Source organism: Rhinopithecus roxellana, chromosome 2 (genome assembly GCF_007565055.1).
Source record: "Rhinopithecus roxellana isolate Shanxi Qingling chromosome 2, ASM756505v1, whole genome shotgun sequence".
Taxonomy (NCBI): Eukaryota; Metazoa; Chordata; class Mammalia; order Primates; family Cercopithecidae; genus Rhinopithecus; species Rhinopithecus roxellana.
Genome location: NC_044550.1, coordinates 64,765,598 through 64,793,551, shown reverse-complemented (window position 1 = coordinate 64,793,551; position 27,954 = coordinate 64,765,598). Strand labels below are relative to the sequence as shown.

Sequence of the window (27,954 nt, the reverse complement as noted above, 5' to 3'; positions counted from 1 at the left end):
AGCTACTTGGGAGGCTGAGGCAGGAGAATGGCGTAAACCCGGGAGGCGGAGCTTGCAGTGAGCTGAGATCCGGCCACTGCACTCCAGCCTGGGCGACAGAGCGAGACTCCGACTCAAAACAAAACAAACAAACAAACAAAAAACATTTTTTAAAAATATACATATAACACAAAATTCAAAAGGTGATAGGGTAAAAATTCTCTCTCATATAACTCTTTCTACAGGCAGTCATTATTATCACTTTACTATTTATCCTTGTAAGGATATTCTTGTATACAGTATGAACATATTTGTGTATTTTTTTAACCAAAAGGTGGAAGACACAATGCTGTGTGCCTTACCTGTCTTAGTTAATATATCTTACAGATCACTCCTTAAGGAATATTCCATTCTTCCTTATCAACCGTTGAGCTGTCATACTTAATAGAATTCAATTACATGACCATACAATAAAAATTAATCACTTTTATTGACAAATACTCAAGGCTTATAATCTTGTGCTATTTAAAGTAAAGACTATATGAGTATTTACATCTTTGCACACAGGTGCAAAGATTTTATTTGCAGGGCAAATTCCTAGAAGTGGAATTGCCAGGTCAAATGGCAAATGCACTTAAAATTTTAAAAGCGATTGCTAAATTTTTAACCACAGAGGTTTTGTGACAATTTATACTCCTACCAACATTGGCTACTGATTTTCAAAATACGGTTCTTTTGTGACTTTCTCTGATCCCTTCCTAAATACAAGAACTTTAGCAACAAATCTGAATTTTAAGGTAGCTCATGAAGGAATAGAAAGTCAGGCAATGCCAGGTATTATTTTAACTGCATCTTCCTTGTTTAGCACACAGGAACTTTTGCAACTCCACAGCCTTCCCTAGCTTCCGTTCCAGCCGTAGCCACTAGCGTTTATCCGATGTCTCAATAGATACACACTGTAATCAGGGGTATTAGATAAAGAAATTGCTAACTTAATGTCTTATTTCTCTCAGGGATTTAAAAGAATTAAAGGAAATAAGCACAGGTTGTAGTTGACCTGGTTAACTCTGGTATCACTTTGGATCTACTTAAAATAGGAATCACGTGGAACACAAGGGAGGAGGTTCATAAAGCACATGCTGTAATTTAGGGTACATATAAAATCATTACACCCACTTAAAAGCAATCTTTCGAGTGACTTTAAAATATAAGAGCTATTTTCATTGCATGGTAGACTAAAACCAAGGCAAATGAAAGCAAATGTGCGCTTTCTTCTCACTTTTCCTTTATGTACAGCCTCGCCAACCTTTCCGGATGTCCTCCAAAATAGGGTCCCATCCAGTATCATTTTGCCATGTAACAGAGCTTATTCTCTTGGCTCACACTACATGTTCTAAAATTATCCTTTCTCTCCCAAATAAGTTCTTTCCCCTCTGTACCTAATTTTTTTATCTACTCCCAGAAATATGGGCTCTGATGAATTAATTTTCACCTGAGTGGCTAATTTTTCCTTCCTAGAAGTACTTAAGATTTTTAATAGCAAGAGCAGGTTAGTGCCAGATAGCACTTGACATGTATTTTCATTTAATTTATTGAAGGAGAATGAGGGCCAATGGGTTAATCTAACTTGCCCAGTCGTATAGCAAAAGCAGAGTTTGGATGCAGGGCTACTTAACTCCAAAGCATGCCCTTTCCCCCTTTCATCAGTGCATTTACACTTTTTTGCTTGAAAACCCCCTAAAATAATTTTCATAAACTATATATCCCTCACGAAGCTTTAAGTTGACATCTAAATTTTTTACAATTTTAAATAATTGCATAAGTCATAATTTCCAGCATATTATAAATTTCATTTTAAGTGAATTCAATGGAATCCAAATATAACATTTGGATCTATTTTTAAAAATATATGAGCAAGTTATTCTTTAACATTTAGAAAGCTTACATCTTTCCTTTTTCTTGAGCTTGTATTTCTATCCGATTTTTTCCGGATTTTTATCATAATGCTTTTATGTTTGAAAATATTATTGACCACCAGATGTGTATACGTATTACAACAAAAATAAGTATATAATTTCAAATTTTATTTAACTCTGACTATAAGTGGTTCTAGTTGATAAAAATTTTTCTTGAGTTATTACAAATATTAATACAGAATTGATCAAGACACCAAAAATAGATACACATTCTGGTAATTATTAAACATAAGCAATAAATTTGTTTTATCACTTTAGATAATATTAGCTACTGTTACAGATAAAGTAGAAAATCTTGTGGCTTAATATAATTAAAAGCTGTTTCTTGATTTAATATAGAGTTCCCAAAAGGACTAGGTGGTGATTCAGGGCCACTCCTCAGGGCTCTGTTGTTTTCAACATATGGCTTCCATATAGCTGAAGAAGAAAGGAATGAGCATGAAGATGGCATGTGGCCAAGTCTGGTAGTGGAGCCCCTTACTTCGTCTGCTTTCCAATAACCAGAACCAATTAAATTGGCAAACCTGAAAGAGCAGGAGGGCAGGAATGCAGTCTAGCATTCTAGAAATGCATTGGGTAAACAGCTCGACAATCTTGGCCACAGATTTACTGGAAATGCATGTCTTGAGAAAAATCATGATTCAACTTTTAAAATAAATCTAATGAAATAGAATGCTTTAGTCTACTAAAAACAAATTTAGCAGCTATTTTTAAAATAATATATTTTGTAAATTAAAAGTTAACAATTTTAAACGTTTTATAAGATGAGGACTCATAGTAATTGTAATGCATATTTTATGATTTGATAAAAACGTGTTCTAATTCCCTCATTGAATAATACAGTGTACACTAGCCACAATATACAAAGCTTTACCCAAAAGTATTTATAAAGAAGAGAAATTTAGCAAGTCTTACGGGTTTATGATAGCTCAATGAATTATTATGAAGATTTTCACCTATGTGTGGCCTATGACAGCTTGCATATCTACAGCAGTATTTGGGATGGGTCAGAACAATGCCTTTCTTTTATAAAGTGGAGAAAAAAAATTAGGAATTTGTGTACCTTTTCTCCTTCTCCTCTTCCTCCTTCTTTTTTGTAGAGACTGGATTTCGCTATTTCCTCAGGCTGGTCTCGAACTCTTGACCTCAAGTGTTCCTCCCACCTTGGCCTACGAAAGTGCTGGGATTATAGGCATAAGCCTATAATTCCTCCCAGGAATTTCTAAAGGTAGGGTTTTTTGACAAACCAATGAAAGATTTTGATACCTTCCCTTGGCCCTTGAACTAGACTATATCCTCTGTTTCACTCACTAGGACTTTTAATGTAGCAGTACTAACAATGAAGCTTTGTTCAGGATCAAGGATCCCCCAAAGATAACACAATAATTATCCTGAATCAATTGTGTAAAGCTTTAAAATACCAAGCAAGTAGGTTCGGCTATAACCATATTTCAGTCTCATATATAGTTCCATACCCTGGATGATGGCTAGAATGATTTGTAGTTATAGTCTGCCTTGTATCAGTCTTCACTCTTTTGGCTCTTATGTGTTTTACCTCTTCAGCACTTGTGATATTGTTTAAAACACCTTACATATTTGAGTGTCGCTTTTGCTGAGAAATTAAAAATAAATAAATATAAATATCTTACATATATTGTCCTTGTATAATTTAAGAATTTAGGCAAAATATTATGTTATATATGCCAGATGTCATGATAGTTATTTTAGATGACAGGATTTCAGGATATTCCTTCCATCTTTCCTCCTCTTTTCTTTCACTCTTTCCTTTATTATTCTTTGTTGGAAATATAATGGTAACTAAGATAGACAATATTCCTGACCTCTTATTTATAGTTGAGAGAAGGAGGTAAAATACAGTTTTACTTGGGTAATAACTTCCATGATTTTTTTTATTCTGAAAATATCCTTATGATTATTTGAGCTATTACTATATCACTTTAGCATAGTTCAGGCACTAGTGATTTAAATAACATGTTGAGGCCGAGTGTGGTGGCTCAGGCTTGTAATCCCAGCACTTTGGGAGGCTGAGGCAGGCAGATCACCTGAGATCAGGAGTTCAAGACCAGCCTGGCCAACATGATGACACCTGTCTCTACTAAAAGTACAAAAATTAGCCAGGTGTGGTAGCGTGTGCCTGTAATCCTAGCTACTCAGGAGGCTGAGGCAGGAGAATCACTTGAAGCCGCAAGGCAGGAGGTTGCAGTGAGCCAAGATCGCACCACTGCGCTCTGGCCTGGGTGACCTAGGAAGACTCCATCTCAAAAAAATTAAAATAAATAAATAAATAACATAGTTGAAATGGAAAAATACGACAAGTATGAAAAGTTTCAGGAATAGTCATTAGAGATTGGTTCTAGGAAATTGTGTCAATATGCTTTAAAGTGAATATAATGGTATCAAGTTCATTTCAATACATTCATGCACCAAGTCAAAAACTGTATTGTATGTAATCCATAAACTTTAAGGTTTTGAAAATAAATTTTTATTCAATAGCTAAATATTACCTAGAACGAGAACCTCCATCCAGGCTTCCTAGAAACCTATACTGTAATCTTTAAAATAATTAAACAGGCCAGGCACGCAGTGCTCATGCCTGTAATTCCAGCACTCTGGGAGGCTGAGGTGGGAGGATCAATTGAGGTCAGGAGTCCGAGATCAGCCTGGCCAACCTGGCGAAACCCCATCTCTACAAAAATAGAAAAGTTAGCTGGGCGTGGTGGTGTGTGTCAGTAGTCCCAGCTACTCGGGAGGCTGAGGCACGAGAGTCGTTTGAACCTTGGAGGCAGAGGTTGCAGTGAGCCGAGATCTCACCACTGTGCTCCAGCCGGGGCGAAACAGTGAGACTCTGCCTCAAAAAAATAAAATAAAATAAAATAAAATAAAAATGTATTGTTTATTAAAATGCAGAACAACACTAAAGCTGGCTGAAGATCAAAATAATCTGGTGGTCCAAGAGGTTACCTGCCTCCCCTGCGGGCTCTGCCTGTGGCCTAGATAAACCAGCTTTTTGCCTTCAGTGGTGGGCAGACACTAATGTCATTTGCTATTTCCACAATCCTCAATCGGAATGTCTACTGGAGACAGGTCTTAACACAAGTAGAGGAAAAAGCTGGTACAAATATACCTGTAATAAAACTGACTTAAAGAGCAAGTTATTCCCCTTCTTGGGAATAAAGACAACTTCTCTTGGTGGGAGATAAATTTTTGTTAAAGTTGTTGTCTAAAAGTTATTTAAAATGTCCCAGAGCAGAAAAAAAGTAAACAGAAATATGGTTTGTAAGATGCAAGTCAAACTTGGAAGTGGCATTGGTCAGGGGTGGGGCAGTGACTGGAGTGTCACTGAGCCCAGGAGAGGTCACGGGAAGGCAGATTCTCATATCCTGCTTAGGAACGAGATGTTGAGATGAGCAGAAGTAATCGACCATGGTGATTCTAGGAAAACATAAAAAGCAAAATTGTTAAAAAACAAAGCGAAAGAACTAAAACTGATTTCAGATTCATGGTGACTGCTTCATGGAAATCATGCTCTTGTCACTTGTTCAAGGTCAGTAGAAATAACGGCATCTAAGCAACTCTACTACTTCTCACATGGAGGTAAATGAACCACCACAAGGGCAGAAAAGCGTTCATAAATCACTATGTTAGGACAATAAAACAATTAGAATCAGACTTTTCCTTACTAATTAAAATGTTTTAAGTAGATTAATTTCCCATGAAAATTCAAAATTATATTCACAGCCCACTGAAGAAAATACCTTGCAGTACCTGGAGATAACTTGTCCAGCGCTTAGCCCTAATGATAGCTCATGTTTACTAAGTGTTTACTGTACCACCAGGTATTGTGTTACATGCTGTGCATTTATTCTTCAGGACCCTATGAGGTAAGTGTAATTTTGTAGATAAAAGACTGTAACTTAGTGAGAAGGGCCAGGATTCAACTCATGTTTCTAACAAATAAGCTGTCTCTAGAGCAGCAGTTAACTAAATTTTGGCTCTCACAGACCTCTTCCCTTAAAGTCAATCCATTGACTCATTAAAATAAGTCTCACCTCAGATTATACTTAAAGGCATTCAACTGGAAACAGAAAATGTTAACATTAAGCATTACAGTACTGTGATAACGTTTGTGTTACAATGAAAGTCTAATGAATCTTAAAACACACGGAGAAAGGTACTCAATTTTGTAGGCTTGGAATACTATCTGGAAAAAAAAACAAAACAATAGCAGCACATTCTGGTTTCTAGAATTTATTGAAGCTAATATGTGTAGTACATTGTCAGAAACCATTCTATTATTTCTTTTTTTTTTTTTTTTTTTTTTTTTTTTTTTTTTTTTTTTTTTTTTTTTTTTTTTTTTTGAGGCAGAGTCTCGCTCTGTCGCCCAGGCTGGAGTGCAGTGGCCGGATCTCAGCTCACTGCAAGCTCCGCCTCCCGGGTTTACGCCATTCTCTTGCCTCAGCCTCCCGAGTAGCTGGGACTACAGGCGCCCGCCACTTCGCCCGGCTAGTTTTTTTTTTTGTATTTTTAGTAGAGACGGGGTTTCACCGTGTTAGCCAGGATGGTCTCGATCTCCTGACCTCGTGATCCGCCCGTCTCGGCCTCCCAAAGTGCTGGGATTACAGGCTTGAGCCACCGCGCCCGGCCCATTCTATTATTTCTTAATTTGCAAGGAAAAAACAGGCTTATTGTAAAGAACTCAGAAAACTGGCACAGAGTGTAAAGTCAGAAGTGATTCCTATTAATTAACCTTGTGGGATATTTCCTTCAAGTTGAACAGTTCAGAATCTTCAGTTGTCAATAATAACCCTAAATAAATTAATGCAAAATTTCTAAGCAAATTCTAAATAAAATGCCCAGTTTCATTTGTATTTTACCTTATCTAATTCTAGGAAAACATTTAAACACATAGATGATATTGTTACCTAATCATAATTTCCTCCCAAAAGATTTACCATATATTGTAAATCATTTATCACATAATGTAGGTTTTTAAATATTCCATTAGACTCTCCATTACCGCAGAGGATGCCTATCATCAAAAAAAATGCAGTCTTAACCACAAGAATCCAATCTTGATTTATAATACTTAAGAATCATTGCAGTTGAGTTCAAAAGTCAGGGGTTCTGTGTTCTATTTCATGCTGTTAAAGAACAATCTGAGGCCGGGCGCAGTGGCTCAAGCCTGTAATCCCAGCACTTTGGGAGGCCGAGACGGGCAGATCGCGAGGTCAGGAGATCGAGACCATCCTGGCTAACACGGTGAAACCCCATCTCTACTAAAAAAATACAAAAAACTAGCCGGGCAAGGTGGCGGGCGCCTGTAGTCCCAGCTACTTGTGAGGCTGAGGCAGGAGTATGGCGTAAACCTGGGACGCGGAGCTTGCGGTGAGCAGAGATCCGGCCACTGTACTCCAGCCTGAGCGACAGAGTGAGACTCCATCTCAAAAAAAAAAAAAAAAGAACAATCTGGTTAAGATGAAGAGCCTGGGCTCTGAAGCCAAACTACTTGAGTTCAAACCGTAGCTCAGCCATTCAACTAGTTGTGTGTGATAATACTTTGTTCTAGTTACAAGAGTAACATCCAGTTTTAAGTTTCTCAAGTTTTAGGCAGGATCCATTCATTAACTTGCTCTGTGACTTAACTACATGGCTTAGGTTAGCCAGGAGATATACCTTAAAATGTGCTTGCTTTGTTCACATCTCAAGAGAGTTAATAAAAAAAATAATGCGAATGAAGTACTTCAAACTCTTAAGTGAAAGGACAAAATACCAAAGCAATAGGATTTCCATTTTTAATTATACACAAGTCTTAATGTTACCATATATATTTACTAATAGCCAAATAACTAATGCAAATTTAATAATAACCAGGGCAATGCCTAACCACGTAATGAGTTGTGAGACACACATATGACTATCAGGAATGCAAGAGTAACTGATATAATTATATCACCACAAGATGGAGTAAGAGGTCTCAAAAACACACACATACTCACTTTCCTGTCAAAAGTCTACAGATCTGACATTCCGTTCTGCCATCTCATGGTGCTATAATTAGGTATTATTCTATTGTATCAGCCTCCTATGCAAGAATAAAATAAAAATAATAAGCAGTTTCATAAAAGCCAAGAAATTAGTTGAAGGAAAAGATTAAGCACACAAAGGAAAGTGGTGACACTATTTTCTAAAATGGCAAAAAGCATGACAGAATGCCAGATGGAGTTCCAAACTAACGTAAGTTTAAAAAATAAAACCTAGCCAGGCACAGTGGCTCACGCCTGTAATCCCAGCACTTTGGGAGGCCGAGGTGGGTGGATCACCTGGGGTCGGGAGTTTGAGACCACCCTGACTAACATGGAGAAACCCCATCTCTATTAAAAATACGAAATTAGCCAGGCATGGTGGCACATGCCTGTAATCCCAGCTACTTAGGAGGCTGAGGCAGGATAATTGCTTGAACCCAGGAGACAGAGGTTACAGTGAGCCAAGATTGTGCCATTGCACTCCAGCCTGGGCGACAAGAGCAAAACTCCGTCTCAAAAAAATAAAAACAAAAAATATATATATTTTAAAACTAAAATAATACCACTTTAAAAACATAACTCTCTTCCTAATTCCTTTGGTGTAGAGAATGTCAAAGACAGCTTCAACTAGTCTCTTATAAGGAGGACAAGGAGTTTGAATAACATTTTTAGCATTGCCTTTTTTATGACATTGAAAATTGTGCAAAATCATAAAAAAGGAAGCCCTAAGGTCTGTAGGGACTTTCATAAATTTTGGGTAGGACCATTTAGATTTATAGTCAATAATGATTGTCTTTTCATTAAATAGTAATGCTTTTATTTGCTTGAGCTTTACATTCAGAATTTCTTTAAGGGCTATAGTTTTTTTTTTTTAACTTCTTTTTTTTTTTTTTTTTTTAATTATACTTTAAGTTCTAGGAGGGCTATAGTTTTTTAAAACTTTACCCAAAAAAGTACATGCCATGTCAAACATACGTAAGTAAAATTAGAAAGCAAAGGGTTAATATTCTTGATAAGTAATAATGCTCCATAAATTTATCAGAAAGAGATAATCACTCCAAAAGGAAAACATAACGGGTATTTTCAAGCAATCTATAGACAATATGGTTAATAAGCAATAAAAATTATCACTTATTAGTGACCTGATTAAAATGGTGACATTAATAATGAGATTTAGTGGCCAGGTGCGGTGGCTCATGCCTGTAATCCCAGCACTTTGGGAAGACAAGGTGAATCACCTGAGGTCAGGAGTTCGAGACCAGCCTAGCCAACATGGTGAAACCCTGTCTCTACTAAAAACACAAAATTAGCTGGGCATAGTGGTGCATTCCATGCAGCTACTCGGGAGGCTGAGGCAGGAGAATCGCTTGGATCTGGAAGGCAGAGGTTGCAGTGAGCCAAGATCGCGTCATTGCACTCCAGCCCGGGCAACAAGAACAAAGCTCCGTCTCAAAAAAAAAAAAAAAAAAAAAAGAGAGAGAGAGATTTAAATGATTTTTTGCTTATCAGTCTAAAGAGAAAGATTTATCACAATTGGTGTTGATAAGGATGTAGGGAAGCAGATGTCGTTGATGAAAGCGTAAACTGTGCAGCCTTCCTAGAGGGTCTTAAATGGAGATATGTTTTTACTTAGAATTCCAACTTCTAAGATTTCTTGACAGTAACTCTTTAATACACAAAGATTTATCTGTAAGGATACTATTCATTTTTGTTTGTTTTTCTTTTATTTTTTTATTTTTTTTTTTATTTTTGAGATGGAGTCTCAGTCTGTTGCCCAGGCTGGAGTGCAATGGTGTGGACTCAGCTCACTGCAACCTCTGCCTCTTGGGTTCAAGTGATTCTCCTGTCTCAGCCTCCCGAGTAGCTGGTATTACAGACATGTGCCACCACGCCAGGCTAGTTTTTTGTATTTTTAGTAGAGATGGGGTTTCATCATGTTGGCCAGGCTGGTCTCACACTCCTGACCTCAAGTGATCCACCCGCCTCAGTCTCCCAAAGTGCTGGGATTACAGGCGTGAGCCACCATGCCCAGCCTATTAATTGTTGTTTGTAAAAGCCAAAACCTAGCCACAAAGTTCAACAACTCAGCAGTTAGCTAAGAAAACTCTGGTATATTCACATGCTGGAATACTATGTAACTAGTAAAAGTCATGAAATAGAAATATTAATGACATCACTGGCCAGGCACAGTGGCTCATGCCTGTAATTCAAGCACTTTAGGAGGCCGAGGAAGGTGGATCAGCTGAGACCAGGAGTTCAAGATCAGTCTGGTCAACATGGTGAAACCCCGTCTCTACAATTAAAAAAAAAAAAGTAATGAGAAATATTAATGACATCAGAAAACGTTCAACTCCATTAAGTGAAAAAAGCAGGTTATAACATTATATATAGCCTGATACCAATTTTGGTTTTTCTTCTTCTTTTTTTTTTTTTCTTTGAGACAGAGTCTTGCTCAGTCGCCCAGGCTGGAGTGCAGTGGCGCAATCTTGGCTCACTGCAAGCTCCGCCTCCCGGGTTCCCGCCATTCTCCTGCCTCAGCCTCCCAAGTAGCTGGGACTACAGGCGCCCGCCGCCACGCCCGGCTAATTTTTTGCATTTTTAGTAGAGACGGGGTTTCACCGTGTTAGCCAGGATGGTCTCGATCTCCTGACCTCGTGATCCGCCCGCCTCAGCTTCCCAAAGTGCTGGGATTACAGGCGTGAGCCACCGCGCCCGGCCCGGTTTTTCTTCTTTTTATAACAAGTACTTTATTTTCTTCTTTGTGCTTTTCTAGATTTCCCAACGTACATGTATTACTTTTATAATAAAAATACGATAAAACTACTAATTAAAACAAACCACAAAACTCTTGATTATTATATTCTCATTTATAATATACAATTTTCCAATCAAATTTACACTTGTATATTCAGTTGAGTAGAAATATCTGGTTAAATACAGGTTTCAGATGTATGTGTTCAACACAAAAAGGACACGGAGAAAAATTGATAGATCATTTCAAGAGACCATTTAAAGCTAATAAGCATGGTTTTGAAATTTCTCACTGAAAAGCTGGAACTACATACCCCATTTAAGAAAAGACTTGAAGATCTATTATTCTAACCCATTGCTTGTTTTGCAGTCTCTTTACAATATATCTAAATAAATTTATTTTCTGAATATTCAAATTTGACTATTTCTGCAATTTAAAGCATCAAAATGACCCTCCAAACAGTAAATATTATAAAATTGCCAATTATTACTTATGAGAAATAACTTACTGAAAACCTATTTACAAATTAACAGCCCATCCATCCAAAGATTATATGCATTTCAATATTATAATTTATAAGACCAAGACATCCAATCTGCTCAAAAAGAAAATACAAATTAATCTAGCGTATTGAAACCACTTGCTTTTGCCAGTACAACAAAATATCTGTAAATTATGTAGTGCTCAATAAAAGTGGATGTAAGTTTATAATTGAAACTTCATTCACAAAAATTAATGGTCTTTTACCAGCAAAACTGAATATTACAGCTTTTCAACTATATTCTAAATAAAAATAATTCAAAATTCAAAAAATTCAGAATAAGTGCTTTTTTTTTAATCTCACAAAAACTGAAACTATCATTTACATCAGTTGTAATAGCAATAAAAATTAGAAATCAATTTGCTATAACTCTTGAAAACATTTATAAAGACAAAACAAAATTAAACAAAAAGGTAAAACTAAGTATTCATTTTAAATTAAAGATAATCTGACTCCTTATGACCTACCCACTTGCAGATGTATAAATAGCAGATGCATTCAAAACAGTGCAAGATTTAATTAATTCAGGACAATATTCCAACCAACCCCAATGTAGGTTTTAAATTACTTGTGCATGTTTATATAGAATCATAAAAATAAACCTCTAATATGTAATCAGCTTATGCCAATTCAGAAAACTCCACACCAATACAATACCTGTGGAAATCATGAGATATGACTGGGGGGAGAAAAGCAAAACCTAGCATCAAAAGTGCATATACTCACTGTAACTATAATCTTGCTATATATTCCTACTTTTGTTTAAAAAAAAAGTTTTCTTTAAACTGTATGTCTCAAAGAAATACTAAATGTATAATTTCATATTCTTTTTTGAATTTAAAAAATATATACGTAATCCTCCTTTGTTTTTGGTAAGTTCAAATATGAATTGACAGTGGGGTAATTGGATTGTGGATTCTTTAAGAAAGCTCTATAGAATAGAAGAATACAACATACTATATCTTCTTTAAGAAGTATGAGCTGAAATGTTAAGCATTCCTTGTATTGTTTTTTAAATATATTTAAGGAATGCTGTTTTTGTAAAACCATGACTTTGAAAAAGAAATCTGAGATCAAAATACATTACTAGAGGATCTCTATAAAAGGTCACCAAGACTATCCTTGTTTGTGAAATCAGGGAAAACATCTTTAGAATTGATCTTGTTAGAAAAAATGCTACCACTTTTCTTTCTTTTTCTTCTTTCTGATTATCACAATTAAACATCAGAAGATTTTCCCTAAATAAACACTGATGTAAACGTTGACTTCAAGGACAAAGAACTTTCATAAGAGTCTATTTCTCAGGCATTTCACCATTTCTTGAGACCACAGGCCACAGGCAGCACTGTTTAATGTGAATTGTCACTGGACTCCGGTGAAGTATTCCTTCTGGGATCGTTTATTGGGACCTGAAGCTGACTGGTAGATGTAGGTTTAGCAGCATTTGGTGGCTTTGTAGCGGAATTAGGTGGAAATCTATGACGATTACTCTCCTCACCAGAAGTAGATGAATGTCTTTTTCTTCCAAATTCCTCACTAATAGGGGGCTGCAAATGATGAAAGACAACACTGTTGACAATTTTACTGTTTTTCCTCCCTTCAGAACCTAAGGCTAGACTTTTCCCAAAAAAAAGTAAGTTAAATGGACACTTCAGTAGACTTTTTTTTTTTTTCTTTTTTTTTGACGGAGTCTCGCTCTGTCGCCCAGGCTGGAGTGCAGTGACGCGATCTCGGCTCACTGCAACCTCCGCCTCCCGGGTTCACGCCATTCATCCGCCTCACAGATTTTATTAGTATAACAAAAACTTAACAGCAACTTAAGGTACTAAACTTAAATTTTCTTCCTAACTAAATCAGCCGACTAGTATTTGCTCATTCTTTTACTCAACGTATGTTTGTGGTTTTTGTTTTTGTTTTGTTTTGTGTTTTGAGATGGAGTCTCACTCTGTAGCCCGAGTGTTTTTGTGTTTGTTTGTGTTTTTTTTTTTTTTTTTTTTTTTTTTGAGACGAAGTCTCACTCTGTAGCCCAAGGTGATGTGCAGTGGCGTGATCCCGGCTCACTGCAACCTTCGCCTTTGGGGCTCAAGCGATTCTCCTGCTTCAGCCTTCCAGGTAGCTGGGACTAGAGGCGCCCGCCACCACACCCGGTTAATTTTTTTGTATTTTTAGTAGAGAGGGGGTTTCACCATGTTGCCCTGGGTGATCTCAAACTCCTGAGCTCAGGTGATCCACCCGCCTCGGCCTCCCAAAGTGCTGGGATTACAGGCGTGAGCCACCATGCCCAGCCTCAACATGTGTTTATTAAGCTTCTCTCATGTTTTAGGCCTGAGCTATCTGATAGGGCACAAGTATAAGGCTGGGTTCCTTGCCTCCAAGAAAATGTTTCAGTGAGGCTATTTGCCTTCTTTATTCAATTTCGTAAGCTGTAAAAGATGTGTATCTCCAGTCTCTTTCTCAATCCTAAACTCCTATTCCAGGCTTGCTTAAGTGAAAATGTTTAACAGATAAATGAAAGCAGTAGAGGAATAAAAAAGATGCCAAGTTAAATTATCGTTAGCAAGTTTGAAGGTTTATCTAGAATTCCTATGATAAGGAGACTGAAGAGTATTATTGATGGTACCAAATGTAAACATCTTCAAACGTTTAAGTACCCAGTGAAAAGGCATCCTGCATTCAAAAAAAGTCAGTTTTTTAGGCCTTTCCAGTTACCAAGATTTGGGAGCCCAGAACTGGACACCAATGAAATAGTATTTTTATGTGGAGATAAATTAAGATAGTAACCTCCTTATCCAATCTTCCATTGTACTTAAAGGAGGAGGCCTGAATTCTTGGCTTATGTTCAGATGGGACAAGAGTCTCAAATATAGAGCAAGGATGTCTTTGTGATAGAACTGGTTAGACCACTCTAGAAAAATAGCTCTTAATTCAAGAGACAGGCACTTTTATTAACCCTATCCCTGGGTCATCAAGTCCATTTACACAAAACTGCAAGACAAATTACAACACAAAGCAGAGATGATGAACCTAGCCTTCCCTTGACTTCTTTTCTATTTTTAAATTTAAAATTTTTCTTCTTCCTTCTTTTTTTTTTTTAGACAGAGTCTCATTCTGTTGCCTAGGCTGGAGTGCAGTGGCACAATCTCGGCTCACTGCAACCTCCGCCTCCCAGGTTCAAGAAATTCTTGTGCCTCAGCCTCCCGAGTAGCAGGGATTACACATGTGCACCATCACACCCAGTTAATTTTTGTATTTTTAGTACAGACAGGGTTTTGCCATGTTGACCAGGCTGGTCTTGAACTACTGGCATCAGGTGATCCACCCGCCTCAGCCTCCCAAAGTGCTGGAATTACAGGTGTGAGTTACCATGCCCAGCCTTTCTCCTTAATTTTTTATTTATCTTCTTCGTCCTTTTCCTTTATCTTCTTACATTCTTGACATTTTTTAATGCTTTTCTTTTCCTTTTGAAATCAAATTGATAAAGCCTATATAAGTGCAACCTTCAACCAAAGGTGATGAGAAGAACCCATGAGAGTGGACATCGTCATAAGATGGCAGCAAAAGGACCTTGTCTAGCTGATTCAACTAAAAGACACCACTCTTGTGCTTGCACACATGCACACAACATTCTCTCCTTAATTTTATTATGCAGGTACCCTAAAGCTATATCAGCACATGTTACAGAAAGTATATGGATAAAAGATCATTAAAAAGTGAAAAGTTTTCACATTGCTAGTGACAAATTAGCATATCAGATAAAAATTAATAAATCTAGAAAATGTTTAATTATAGAAGCATATGAAAATTAAATTGAATTAACAATTGCACTGTGGTTATGCAAGATGTTAACATTTGGGAAATCTGAGTGAACAGAGTATATAGGAATTCTCTGAACTATTTTTGTATCTATTTCAAAGCTTAATTTTAAAACTAAAAAGTTAAGAAATAAAAATTACAAAATTAAAGCTTAAAAAGCCACTGATGGCCGGGCGCGGTGGCTCAAGCCTGTAATCCCAGCACTTTGGGAGGCCGAGACGGGCGGATCATGAGGTCAGGAGATCGAGACCATCCTGGCTAACACGGTGAAACCCCGTCTCTACTAAAAAATACAAAAAACTAACCGGGCGAGGTGGCAGGCGCCTGTAGTCCCAGCTACTTGGGAGGCTGAGGCAGGAGAATGGCGTGAACCCGGGAGGCGGAGCTTGCAGTGAGCTGAGATCCGGCCACTGCACTCAACCTGGGTGACAGAGCGAGACTCCGTCTCAAAAAAAAAAAAAAAGTCACTGATAAGAGATTGAAATATATGGATAATAAAAAGAATAGAGGAAATGACTTAAAACTTACATCAACACGGAAGTCTTCTAACCTCTTAAAACTACAGAGGTATTCCTGAAGTTTTGGGTCAATAGACTGTGTCGTAGATTGAGAATATTTCAAATAAGCCCAAAACTTTTCTAGTCCATATAGCTGACCTAATAACGAAGAATAATATACATTATAAACTATATAAAATTTTTAAAATGATTCACATTAAATATAATCCTATCAGCAATAAACAATTTATCTTCCAATATATGCTTACTGTAGATCTTGAGAATGACATGTAATGAATTAAGCAATAATGGCAGCTAATATTTATTGAGCATTTGCTATGTAACAAGTATTAAGTGCTTTATTTTGCATCAAACTAATTTGACCCATATACAACCCAAAAGATGGATATTCTCATATATGTTACAGATGAGAAAACTGAGGATAGCAAGGATAGGCAATTTACCCACCGTCACAAAGATTCTAAATAGTGGAAAGGGAATTTGGACCTAGCAATCTGGCCCAGAACCTGCACTCTTAACCACTGTGCTATTTCTGCCTTTCCAAGCTTACCTGCTGATGTTGCATAGAATTTTCATGTAATGGAACATCAGTGAGTAGCCATGTTTGTCAAAGGGATAATGACAAAATACACCTCCATAAAAGAAAGACTTGAGAGTAGTTACTTTCCAGCACCTCCCAGGAAGGGCCTTCTTACTACCTGGTGCCCCATCCTTCATCAAGAAACATAATAATAGCATGAAGATCTTAAATGGTTTGCCCTGAAGAAAAAAACTATGAATTCCCTCCCTATTTACTGACAGACTCAGGGTTACAATTTCCAATTAGAGTATAAATTTTCTGATGTTATTGTTACCAGATTCGTAGTCTTTTTTGGTTTCTTCTTGGAAATCCTGAAAAATTTCTTGCCTGAATTTTTTTTCCAGTCCATAACTATAAAACCTGAACAGACATTCTAACCCATACCTATAAAGAAAAAATAAAAGGTTTATAATAAAATACAATCTCTCTATAGTAGTAACATCAATATAAGCAAACATGGCACAAGTAATCCTAAACGAAAAATAACATTTTAGCATTCAGATTTTTTAATTTTTTTGAGACCAAGTCTCGCTCCTACTGTCCAGGTTGGAGTACAATGGTGCAACCTCAGCTCACTGCAACATCTGCCTCCCTGGTTCAAGCTATTCTCCTGCCTCAGCCTCCTGAGTAGCTGGGATTACAGGTGACCACCACCGTGCCCGGCTAATTTTTTGTATTTTTAGTAGAAAAGGGGTTTTACCATGTTGGCCAGGCTGGTCTCAAACTCCTGACCTCAGGTGATCCATCCGCCTCAACCTCCCAAAGTGCTGGGATTACAGGTGTGAGTCACTGCGCCCAGTCAGTATGCAGATTTTTAACTGAACTGGTAATTAGTAATCCATAGCTGGCTTTGCTATTTTTGTTGACTCAGCCATAGCACATCATGAAGGTATACAGAGAACCTGCTGCATGAGAGGCAGCCCTTGGATAATTCAGTATGACCTCTTTAGATGTACTCAGTATCTCTCCCTGGTGTTTCTGAAGAACTGGCCAAAAGATTTAGTGATAAATTGGGGATGTGTCAGATTTTCCCCAAACCAAAATTTATAATGGTGTATTTGTACACAGTATTAAATAAATACTCTTGAATGTAAGCTTTACTCTAGGAAGATAAAGACCATACAGCTGTGCCCTAGATCCTAGGTGTGGTTGTCCCATTCAACTATAATGGTACAAACATAATTATATGGTTAAGAGAGCCTCCCTGCTTTCATTATAAAGTACAATTAATAGTAGATATATTGCTAATAGAGCTATAATCACTACATAAATGAGAAAACAAATTTCTTTGTTTCTGTCTATAACTATCTAGAGAATCTAGGAGTTCTGCTCAGTGGATCAGCAAACTCTATAGGCTCAACCTTCAACCACAGGTGATGAGCAGAACCCATGGGAGTGAAACAATGCTGTAAGATGGCAACAAAAAGACCTTGTCTAGCTGCACTAAAAGATACCACAATTAAAACACTCCTAAGTTAGAATCCCAAGTCTTTCTGGGTACCTCAACAGAAAGGTTGCAACCTCTCCATTCTGCTAACATAATGTTAACTGGCTGTCAGTCACAGGAAGCAGGGTGTGTGATTGTGTGTCTCTTTTGTAAGCAGCTTATTTACAAGATGAATAGTGATGTTCTGGCAAGCCAACAAGAGAAATGCAGGACTGCCAACTACACACTTAAACACTAACCTGAGCCCTTGGCTCCCATAGCCTTAAGTGATGCTATTGGTTGAACTTGCATGACTGAAGTCTAAGGAGATCAAAGACTAAAGGAGCCACAGTGGTTCACAATGACAAACTTGCTTTGATGTTCCTCTTATGGGATCATATTATACCGACATCAGTTGTTCTCAGTCTTAGCTACATATTATAATCATCTGGGGAGCTTTTAAAAAATACTGATGCCCGGGCTCTGCTCCAAACCAATGGAGTCAGGATCTTTTTTTTAATTTTTAAAATTTTTGTGGGTACACAGTGGGTGCATATATTTATGGGGCACATGACATGTTTTGATACAGGCATGCAATGTGAGATAAGCCTGTCATGGGGAATGGAGTATCCATCCCCTCAAGTATTTATCCTTCGAGTTACAAACAATTCAATTACACTCTTTAAGCCACTTTATTTATTCATTTTTAAAATTCTATTTATTTATTTATTCTTTTGAGACAGAGTTTTGCTCTTGTTGCCCACGATGGAGTGCAGTGGTGCCATCTCGGCTTACTGCAACCTCCACCTCCTGGGTTCAAGCAATTCTCCTGCCTCAGCTTCCCGAGTAGCTGGGATTACAGGCGCCTGCCACAATGTCTGGCTAATTTTTGTATTTTTAGTAGAAACGGGGTTTCACCATGTTAGCCAGGCTGGTCTTCAACTCCTGATGTCACGTGATCCACCCACCTCGGCCTCCCAAAGTGTTGGGATTACAAGCATGAGCCACCATGCCTGGCCTCTTTCAGCCATTTTAAAATGCACAATTAAGCTACCACTGACTATAGTCACCCTATTATGCTATCAAAGAGTAGGTCTTATTCATTCTTTCCAATCATTTTTATTTTTTGTACCCAAAATCAGAATCTTTGAGGTGAAGCCTAGGCATCTCTCTTTATTTCTGGAGAAGTAAGTTTTTGGTTTTTATCAAGTAAATCATATTTCAGAGGAATATAGAAATTCTTAGATTATTGATAAAGGATTAATACTCAATACAACATTTATATTGAATAGGCAATATGTGGATTTTTACTCTTATTTCTTAGCAAACTATTCCAAAGACCAAAAGTATGACATTAATAACACAGCCCAAACATGCAGCATAACTGCTGGAGTGAAGGACCGAGGCAAATGATTAGAGCTCTCAGTTGTCATTTATTCATTTACCACTTACTTCAAGACAGCTCAGAGGAATAGAAGACCTAGAGGCTTAGAACCAGAAGGAACTATATTTGAATCATGGGCTTGTAATCATATCACTGAAAATTGAGTCAATTAGATCCTATTTTTCAAAAATAGATATTTGTAAACCTTCTAGACCAGAGCTAGCACATTGAAGAGATGTAAGAAATGTTAGCTCTCCCCCTCCTTCCTGAAATCACATTATTACTACTTTCAACCAATGGACAGAATTAGTAACAATTCCCTAATAACAATAATCATCTGGCCGGCCACCGTGGCTCATGCCTGTAATCCTGGCACTTTGGGAGGCCAAGGTGGGTGGATCACTTGAGGTCAGGTGTTCAAGACCAGCCTGGCCAATATGGTAAAACCCCATTTCTACTAAAAATACAAACATTAGCCTGGTGTGGTGGTGGGCACCGGTGATCCCAGCTACTTGGGAGGCTGAGGCAGAAGAATCGCCTGAACCCAGGAGGCAGAGGTTGCAGTGAGCCGAGGTGGTGACACTGCACTCCAGCCTAAGCAACAGTGCGACTTTGTCTCAAAAAAAGAAAAAAAAAGGAAAGGAAAGAAAAGAAGGAAAGAAAGAAAGATAAAGAAAAGAAAGGAAAAGAGAGAGAGAGGGAGTGAGGGAGAGAGGAGAGAGAAAGAAAAGAAAGAGAGAAAGAGAAAGAAAGGAAAGAGAGAAAGAAAGAAAGGAGAGGAGAGGAGAGGAGAGGAGAGGAGAGGAGGAAGGGAAGGAGGGAGGGAGGGAATCATCTATCAAGCACTTACTATACATAAGTTAATGTGTTAAGCCCTTTAAATGCTTAGTGTAACCTTCACAATAACCCTGTGAGAGAGTATGTATCATAATTTAACCTTTTTTTTTGTTGAGACAGGGTCTTGCTGTCACCCAGACTGAAGTGCAGTAGCACAACCTCCGCTCACTGCAATCTCCTCTTCCCAGGCTCAAGCAGTTCTCATGTTTCAGCCTCCCAAGTAGCTATAAGCGCAGGCCACCAAGCCAATCTAATTTTTCTATTTTTAGAAGAGATGGGGTTTTGCCATGTTGGCCAGGCTAGTCTCGAACTCCTGGCCTCAGTGATCTGCCTGCCTCGGCCTCCCAAAGTGCAAGGATTACAGGTGTGAGCCACCATGCCTGGCTTAACCTACTTTTTATAAAGAACATAAAGCCTGGTGGGATTACAATCTGTCATCTGTAAATTAATGGCTGGGACTCAAACATAGTCCTGATTTCAAGGACTTCAGGTGCTTAACCACTAGTTCCTAAGAAGTAGCTAATACAGTCGAGTGGCAAATACTGCAGAAACAGAACCAAAGGTAGGAAACTATGTTACAAAGGTATTAGAAACATACACAGTTATGTGTATAGAAACACAGAAGAAGAACTCCCAACCTAGACTTGGGTGGAAATGGAATCAGAGAAGTTATTAGAAAGTCTTAAGGAACAAACAGAAATTGCATAAATAGCAAAATATGCTGAGATCAATTAAAACAATGGCTTTTAAACTTTTCTGACTAGGTCCAATACTATAAAAATTATTTTACTTTATAAGTAAATCAACATGTACATCTCTATATGTGTGTACATAAAAATATGTATGTTTTGCAAAACAGTTCTTAAATTTGTATGTATGTGGGTATGAATTAAATTTGTATGTATGAATTACTATGCTCAGTGCAGTCTGGTATTTTCTACTGCATTTTTTAAAGCACGTTAGAACCACTAAATTGATTTTATGATTGACGAATAGGTAGCAAACCACAGTTTGAAAAAGAACAATGAGATCAGGAATGGCAAATTTTGCCTTTTATGCCAACTCTGGTAAACTGGCAGTAGCTATTAAAGTCATAAGGAAGAGTATAAATCTGAAAAGTGTGGTAAGAAAGAACATAAAACATAACAGGGATTGATTAGAGATATCAGTAATAGAGGAAAAAGAAATAGAGCTAAACATGCCATGGATCTGCTGTTCCTGATATAGATAACAGATAAAAATTAAATGGGCTTTGTTTTTACATAAGTCAACACAAAGAAATTTTTGTGTTTTTAATCAGAAAAATTTATTTGTAGCACCTTGCATTCTTCTCAAAGATCACAATATCTGATAAACAATATATTCTTATTCGAGATTTGTAAGAGGAATCCATTTTCAGAACTTAAAGAAGGATAAATTTAGGTAAATATGATTGAATGAAAAATCATCTTTTTCCCTTCTCTCCATGTCTTGTTCCTTGGTCTCCTTTTGCCCATGAATAAATAGCCTTCTTGAGTCCACACCATGTTCCTTCTTACCCTCTTGGTCTGCCCTCACTCAGCCCTACAGGCACTCTCAAGACTTTCCGTGAACATTTCTGAAGAAAGCAAGGTCCAAGCTGGGATAAAAAGAATAGGATTTAGAAAAGCACAGGGAAGACGAAGAGAAGTAGAAGCAAAGTTAAGAACATGCACAGATGTCCAGAGGCTAGAGAGCTTGGGTCATTTGAAGAAAATGTATCAGTACCACTGTTGCCCAGAGTACTAGAGGACTAGTGGGGAAAAAATTAGACAAGGTGAGTCAAGGGACGTATTATGAGAGGCCTTGTTTTTTTTTTTCTTAAAGAATCTTAAGAACTGGGTTGGCTCTAAGTATATATCAATTGGGGTATGTATCTGTACATGCAAGGGAAGTCTGTAATGGTGGCAGCATGGGAGAGAAAAGTTTTGTAATTTCATTCAGCCCTTGTGCCAGCCTCTAAGATGGTTCCTAATGATGCCATCTCTTGGTATTAACAACCTTGTGTAGTACTCTCCCATACTGTGCCAGGCCTGGTCTGTATTGACAGTACAATACGGCAGAAATAATCGTATGCCACTTCCAAGTGCAGGTTGTATAAAACACTGAGGCTTCCATTTTGGAAGCTCTACTCACTCAGGGTGAAACCATATTGTAAAATGCCCTAGGGAAGGTCAATGTGGCAAGGAACTGAAGCCTCCTGCCAACAGCCATGTGAATGAACTTGAAAAAGAACCTCCAGTCCAGGCCAAATCTTCAGACACTGCAGCTGCCTTCAACATCTTGGCTGCAAGCTCATGAGAAACCATGAGCCAGAATCACCCAGCTAAGCGGTTCCTGGAGTCTCAACTCTTTGAAGCTGTGAACTAACAAATGTTTATTGTTTTAACCTATGGAGTTTTGGGGTAATTTGCAATGCAGAAATAGAAAACTAATACAGCCCTCCCCCTAGTTATATTGTGCTACTTTCACAGTTCAAAATCAGGTTACTTCAGTACTAGTTTTTAAAATTATTTTCTAAAAACTCCCTCTATTGGATCTACCTGGGGAAAGAAAAAAAGAAAAAGAAAAAAAATTAAAACTCCCTCAAAGTGTAAAAGAAAATATGACCTGTAATTTTCTTTTGCATCTTCCCAAGCAAGTTGTCTAAATTCCTCATACATTTTTTTATTGAAGTGATCTCTGAGGAAAAAGGACCAGAAACGAAAGAGGGTATTCATTTCTTGGGACTGACCAATTCCCAAGCGTTTTCTCTCTGAAAAAGTTAAATAAAATATTATTTTATTAAACATACTTTTTAAAGACAAGAGAGCAGATGTTATATATAAAATGAAGAAAGCTCAACAGTATAATCCTCAAAGTATATTTAGCTTTCTTCTAAATAGAGCGGGGATCTCCAACCCTCCGGCCACAGACTGGTACCCTATTGTGAACTGCACATGTGAGGGATCTAGTCTGGACACTCCTTAAGAGAATCTAATACCTGATGATCTGAGGTGGAACGGTTTTATCTAAAACCATCCTCCACAGAAAGATTGTCTTCCATGAAACAGGTTGCTGATGCCAAAAAGATTGAGGACTGCTGAAATAGCTGACAAATGCTAAACCCATTTTCTGACTCACTGCTTAAATTATAAATATCTGCCAATAGCAACAAGAAGAGTATATTAAAATTTTTTTTCTTTTTTTGAGATGGAGTCTCACTCTGTCACCCAGGCTAGAGTGCAATGGCGCGATTTTGGTTCACTGCAACCTCTGCCTCCCAGGTCTCAGCAATTCTCCTGCCTCAACCTCTTAAGTAGTTGGGATTACAGTCGCCTGCCATCACACCTGGCTAACTTTTGTATTTTTAGTAGAGAAGGAGTTTCACTATGTTGGCCAGGCTGGTCTCAAACTCCTGACCTCAAGTGATCTCCCTGCCTCGGCCTCCCAAAGTGCTGAGATTACTGGCATGAACTACCATGCTCAGCCGAGTTTGTTAATTTTTATTTCCTAATGTGTCTAAGTTATAAAGTACATAAATAAAGAATATATATAAACACATTTACTGAAAGTAAAACTATTTATAGTGTAACAATAAAAGAATATCTTAACTTGATATTAAAGGACAACATATTAAATTTTTTAAAATTATATTTTAATTTTAAGTATCTTAAATAGATAGATAAAGGACAAGCATCTTACCACTTAGGCATCTTCGACGATATTTGTGGTACACTTGTTGGGTAAAGCCATTTTCCTTCAAAAGTTCATGAGAAGGATGCTGGAACTTTGGGAATGAATGAGGAGTACATCCATAACTTCCTGCTAGTGGTGCGCCTTCTGAAGGTGAAGCATTTGAAGTGCTGTTTGAGGAAGCGGAAAAAAGCCTTCAAAATGAAAAATCAAGAACCAAGTACATGAACCAATTTGTACTATTTTTTTCATTATTGGGGGTCTAAGCAGTGGAAAAGACAGTAGTTTCTAAAACTCTCCTAAATTAATGACATACAGATCTGCATATAGTGCTATTTATGTTCAATACAGTTTATGTAAATTCAGAAGCTGATAAGCATAGTTATAAACTCTCAAGTTAACACAGTAAGTAGAAGCAGATAACTGAATAGCTCATCCCTCCTCCAAATCATTATTAATTTAGTTTAGATTAGTTTATTATTATTATTATGGTACTGTAGAAATTTTCAACTTATCTTGAATAATTTAGGTTAATGATGTAAACTGAATACATAGAGATTAGGGATAAAATCTGGCACAAAGACGGGCAATAATTTCATTATGTCAAAGACATACCTGCAATTTCCTTTTTTCTCTAAAGGCATCAAAAGTAAGACAGAACCTGCAATTCTCTAAATCAATTCCACTTTTTTTTTATTTTTTTATTTTATTTATTATTTTTTTTTTTTTTTGAGGCGGAGTCTCGCTCTGTCGCCCGGACTGGAGTGCAGTGGCCAGATCTCAGCTCACTGCAAGCTCCGCCTCCCGGGTTTACGCCATTCTCCTGCCTCAGCCTCCCGAGTAGCTGGGACTACAGGCGCCCGCCACCTCGCCCAGCTAGTTTTTGTATTTTTAGTAGAGACGGGGTTTCACCGTGTTAGCCAGAATGGTCTCGATCTCCTGACCTCGTGATCCGCCCGTCTCGGCCTCCCAAAGTGCTGGGATTACAGGCTTGAGCCACCGCGCCCGGCCTCAATTCCACTTTTGATCTATCTCCTAAATCTGTCTTTTCCTTCTCATCTGCACTCAAATTCAAATTTAGACCCAAATTAAAATTTAGACCTTCCTCTTCTTTCACTTGAATTATCCAGTCTGTTTTTCCAAGTGTCCCTTCTCTATCCTGCCACCAAAGTTATCTTCCTAAAACATTTATCTAAGTCATTGGTTCTCAAAGTGGTCTGCAGCAGCATAAATCAAAATTTCATTCCTTTTCGTGGCTGAATATTTATAGTCCATTGTATGTGTTTATCTAGTCATTTGTTGTTGGATACTTGTTTATCCAGTCTTTTGTTGAGATTCCCACTTTTTGGCTATCATGAATAATGCTGCTACAAACATGGACATCCAATATGTGTTTTCAATACTTTTGACATATAACTAAGAGTGGTATAGCTGGGTCATATGGTAATTCTATATTTTAACATTTTGAGAAAATGCTAAACTGTTTTCTACAGCAGCTGAGGCATTTTATATTCCCACCAGCAATGCATGTGGGTTCTAATTTCTCCACATCCTCACAAACATTTATTTTCAGGTTTTTTTGATTATACATATCTATATTAGTTAGCTCAGGCTGCCATAAAAAGATAGCACAGACTTGGTGGGTTAAACAATAAAAATTTATTTCTTTGCAGTTCTAGGGGATAGAAATCTAAGATCAGTATGACAATAGGGTTGGTTTCTGATGAGGCCTTTCTTTCTGACTTGCAGATAGCCATCTTCTCGCTGTATCTTCACATGGCCTGTCTTCTGTACAGGCACAAAGAGAGATATTTCTGGTGTCTCTTCCTCTCCTTATAAAGACAACTTCTATCAGATTAGGACTCTACCCTTATGACCTCATTTAACCTTATCACCTCCTTAAAAGTCCTATCTTCAAAAACAGTCACATCAGGGGTTAGGAATTCAACACAGGAATTTTGGGAGGCGGGAAGGAGACATAATTCAGTTCATAACACCATCCTAGTGGGTATAAAGTGGTATTTCATTTTGGCTTTTTGAATTTATGTTTCATGTTTCTCTAATGACTATGTTGAGCATCTTTCCATGGGCTTACTGCCCATTTGTATATCTTCTTTGGAAAATGTCTACTGAAGTCCTTCGCACTTTTTTTTTTAAGACAGGGTCTCCCTCTGTCACCCAGGTTGGAGTGCAGTGGTGTGAACATGTTTGACTGCAGCCTTGAACTCCTGGGCTCAAGCAATCCTACCATCTCAGCCTCCTGACCAACCATCTCAGCCTCCTGAGTAGCTGGAACCACAGGTGCATGCCACCATGCCAAGCTAATGTTTTGTTTTGTAGCGACAGGGTTTTGCCATGTTGCCCAGTCTGGTCTCAAACTCCTGTGCTCAAGCAATCCTCCTTCCTTGGCCTCCCAAAGTGCTAGGATAACAGATATGAGCCACTGTGTCTGGCCTTTTGCATATTTTAGAAAATAAGGGTTTTGTTGTTGTTATTGTAAGAGTTCTTTATATATTCTAGATTTAAGTCCCTTATCAGATATATGATTTGCAAATAATTTCTCCCATTCAGTGGGTGGCCTTTCTTGTTGATAGTATCCTTTGATGTACAGATGTTCATTTTTTTTTCATCATTTTGATGAAGTCCCTTTATCTATTTTTTCATTAGCAGGTAGCTGTGTACATTTGTCTATTTTTTGTTGTTGCCTATGATTTTGGTGTCATATCCATAAACAATGAGGACAAGGCCAGCGCGGTGGCTCACGTTTGTAATCCCAGCACTTTGGGAGGCCGAGGCAGGCGGATCACGAGGTCAGGAGATCGAGACCATCTTGGTTAACATGGTGAAACCCCGTCTATACTAAAAATACAAAAAATTAGCCAGGGGTGGTGGTGGCCACCTGTAGTCCCAGCTACTCGGGAGGCTGAGGCAGGAGAATGGTGTGATCCTGGGAGGTGGAGCTTGCAGTAAGCAGAGATCACGCCACTGCACTCCAGCCTGGGCGACAAAGCAAGACTCCGTCTCAAAAAAAATGAGGCCAAATCCAATGTCATGAAGGTTTTCCCCTACATTTTCTTTTAAGTCTTATCTCTTTAGTTTAGGTTTTTAATCCACGTTGAGCTAATTTTTTTTTTTTTTTTTTTTTGAGATGGAGTCTCGCTCTGTCACCCAGGCTGGAGTGCAGTGGTGCAATCTTGGCTCATTGCAACCTCCACCTCCCAGGTCCAAGCGAATCTCCTGCCTCAGCCTCCTGAGTAGTTGGGATTACAGGCGCATGCCACTACACACAGCTAATTGTTGTATTTTTAGTAGAGACGGGGTTTCACCATGTTGGCCAAGCTGGTCTCGAACTCCTGACCTCAGGTGATCCACCCGTCTCTGCCTCCCAAAGTGCTGGGATTACAGGCATAAGCCACTGCACCAAGTCTAATTTTTTTTTATATAGTAAATGTTAAGGGTCTACTTTCATTCTTTTATATATGGATATCCAATTCTCCCAGCACCGTTAGTTGAAAAGATGATCCTTGTTCCATTAAATGGTCTCGGCACCTTTATCAGAAATAAATTGCCACATATGTGAGAATTTATTTCTGGGCTCTCTATTCTATTCCATTGGTCTATGTCTGTTCTTATGCCAATACTATATTGTTTTCTGTTTTCATTTGGTTCTTTTTAGAGATGAAAGTCTCACTATGTTGGCCAGGCTGGATTCAAACTCCTGGGCTCATGCAATCCTCCCATCTCAGCTTCCCAAATAGCTGGGACTATAGGTGCATGTTACCATGCCCAGTTTATACTATTTTAATTATTGCAGTTTTCTAGCAACTTTCAAAGTCAGGAGGTGTTAGTCCTCCAACTTTATTCTTCTTTTTAAAAATTGTTTTGGCTATTCAGGGCTACTTGCAATTACATACGAATTTGAGATGTGGCTCTTCCATTTCTGTAAAAAAGACTGTTGGAATATTGACAGTCTTTAGTGTCAATTAGTGCTCAAGACATAACTCACTTTGGGTAGTGCTATATTTGGATGTTTGTCCCCCACAAACCTCATGTTAAAATTTGATTACAAAGTTGGAGGTGGAGGCCTTATCAGAGGTGACTGGATCATGGCAGCAGATCCCTCATGAGTAGAGATTAATGATCTCCCTTGTTGGGGAAAGAGGGAAAGAGTTCTTACTCTACTAGTTCCCACAAGAGCTGGTTGTGAAACAAAGAGCCTAGGAACTTCCCCTTCTCTCTCTTGCCATGTGCTCTCCACACATGCAGGTCCCCTTCACTTTCTGCCATGAGTGGAAGCAGCCAAAGGCCTTCACCAGAAGCCAAGTAGATGCTGGCGCCATGCTTCTTGTATAGCCTGCAGAACCATGAGCCAAATAAACTTCCTTACTTTCTAATTACCCAGCTTCATCTA

General features: G+C 38.1%; 1 protein-coding gene across 7 annotated transcripts in view; it reads right to left on the bottom strand.

Moving 5' to 3' along the window:
- Window positions 1-10,851: 10,851 nt before the first annotated feature.
- Window positions 10,852-27,954, bottom strand: part of LARP1B (La ribonucleoprotein 1B) — a 154,559-nt gene continuing 137,456 nt past the window's right edge. For 5 of the 7 annotated variants that reach the window (XM_010378504.2, XM_030918018.1, XM_010378502.2 and 2 more), the window contains 5 exons: window positions 23,553-23,713; window positions 22,479-22,623; window positions 16,478-16,587; window positions 15,634-15,761; window positions 11,565-12,839 (listed from right to left, as the gene is read on the bottom strand). In XM_010378504.2, the coding sequence (XP_010376806.1) occupies window positions 12,642-12,839; window positions 15,634-15,761; window positions 16,478-16,587; window positions 22,479-22,623; window positions 23,553-23,713 (742 nt within the window). In that variant the 3' untranslated portion in view covers window positions 11,565-12,641. Of the gene's footprint in view, window positions 12,840-15,633; window positions 15,762-16,477; window positions 16,588-22,478; window positions 22,624-23,552; window positions 23,714-27,954 lie in introns of all 7 variants that reach the window. The other 2 variants (XM_010378503.2, XM_030918001.1) reach the window with 2 other exon arrangements.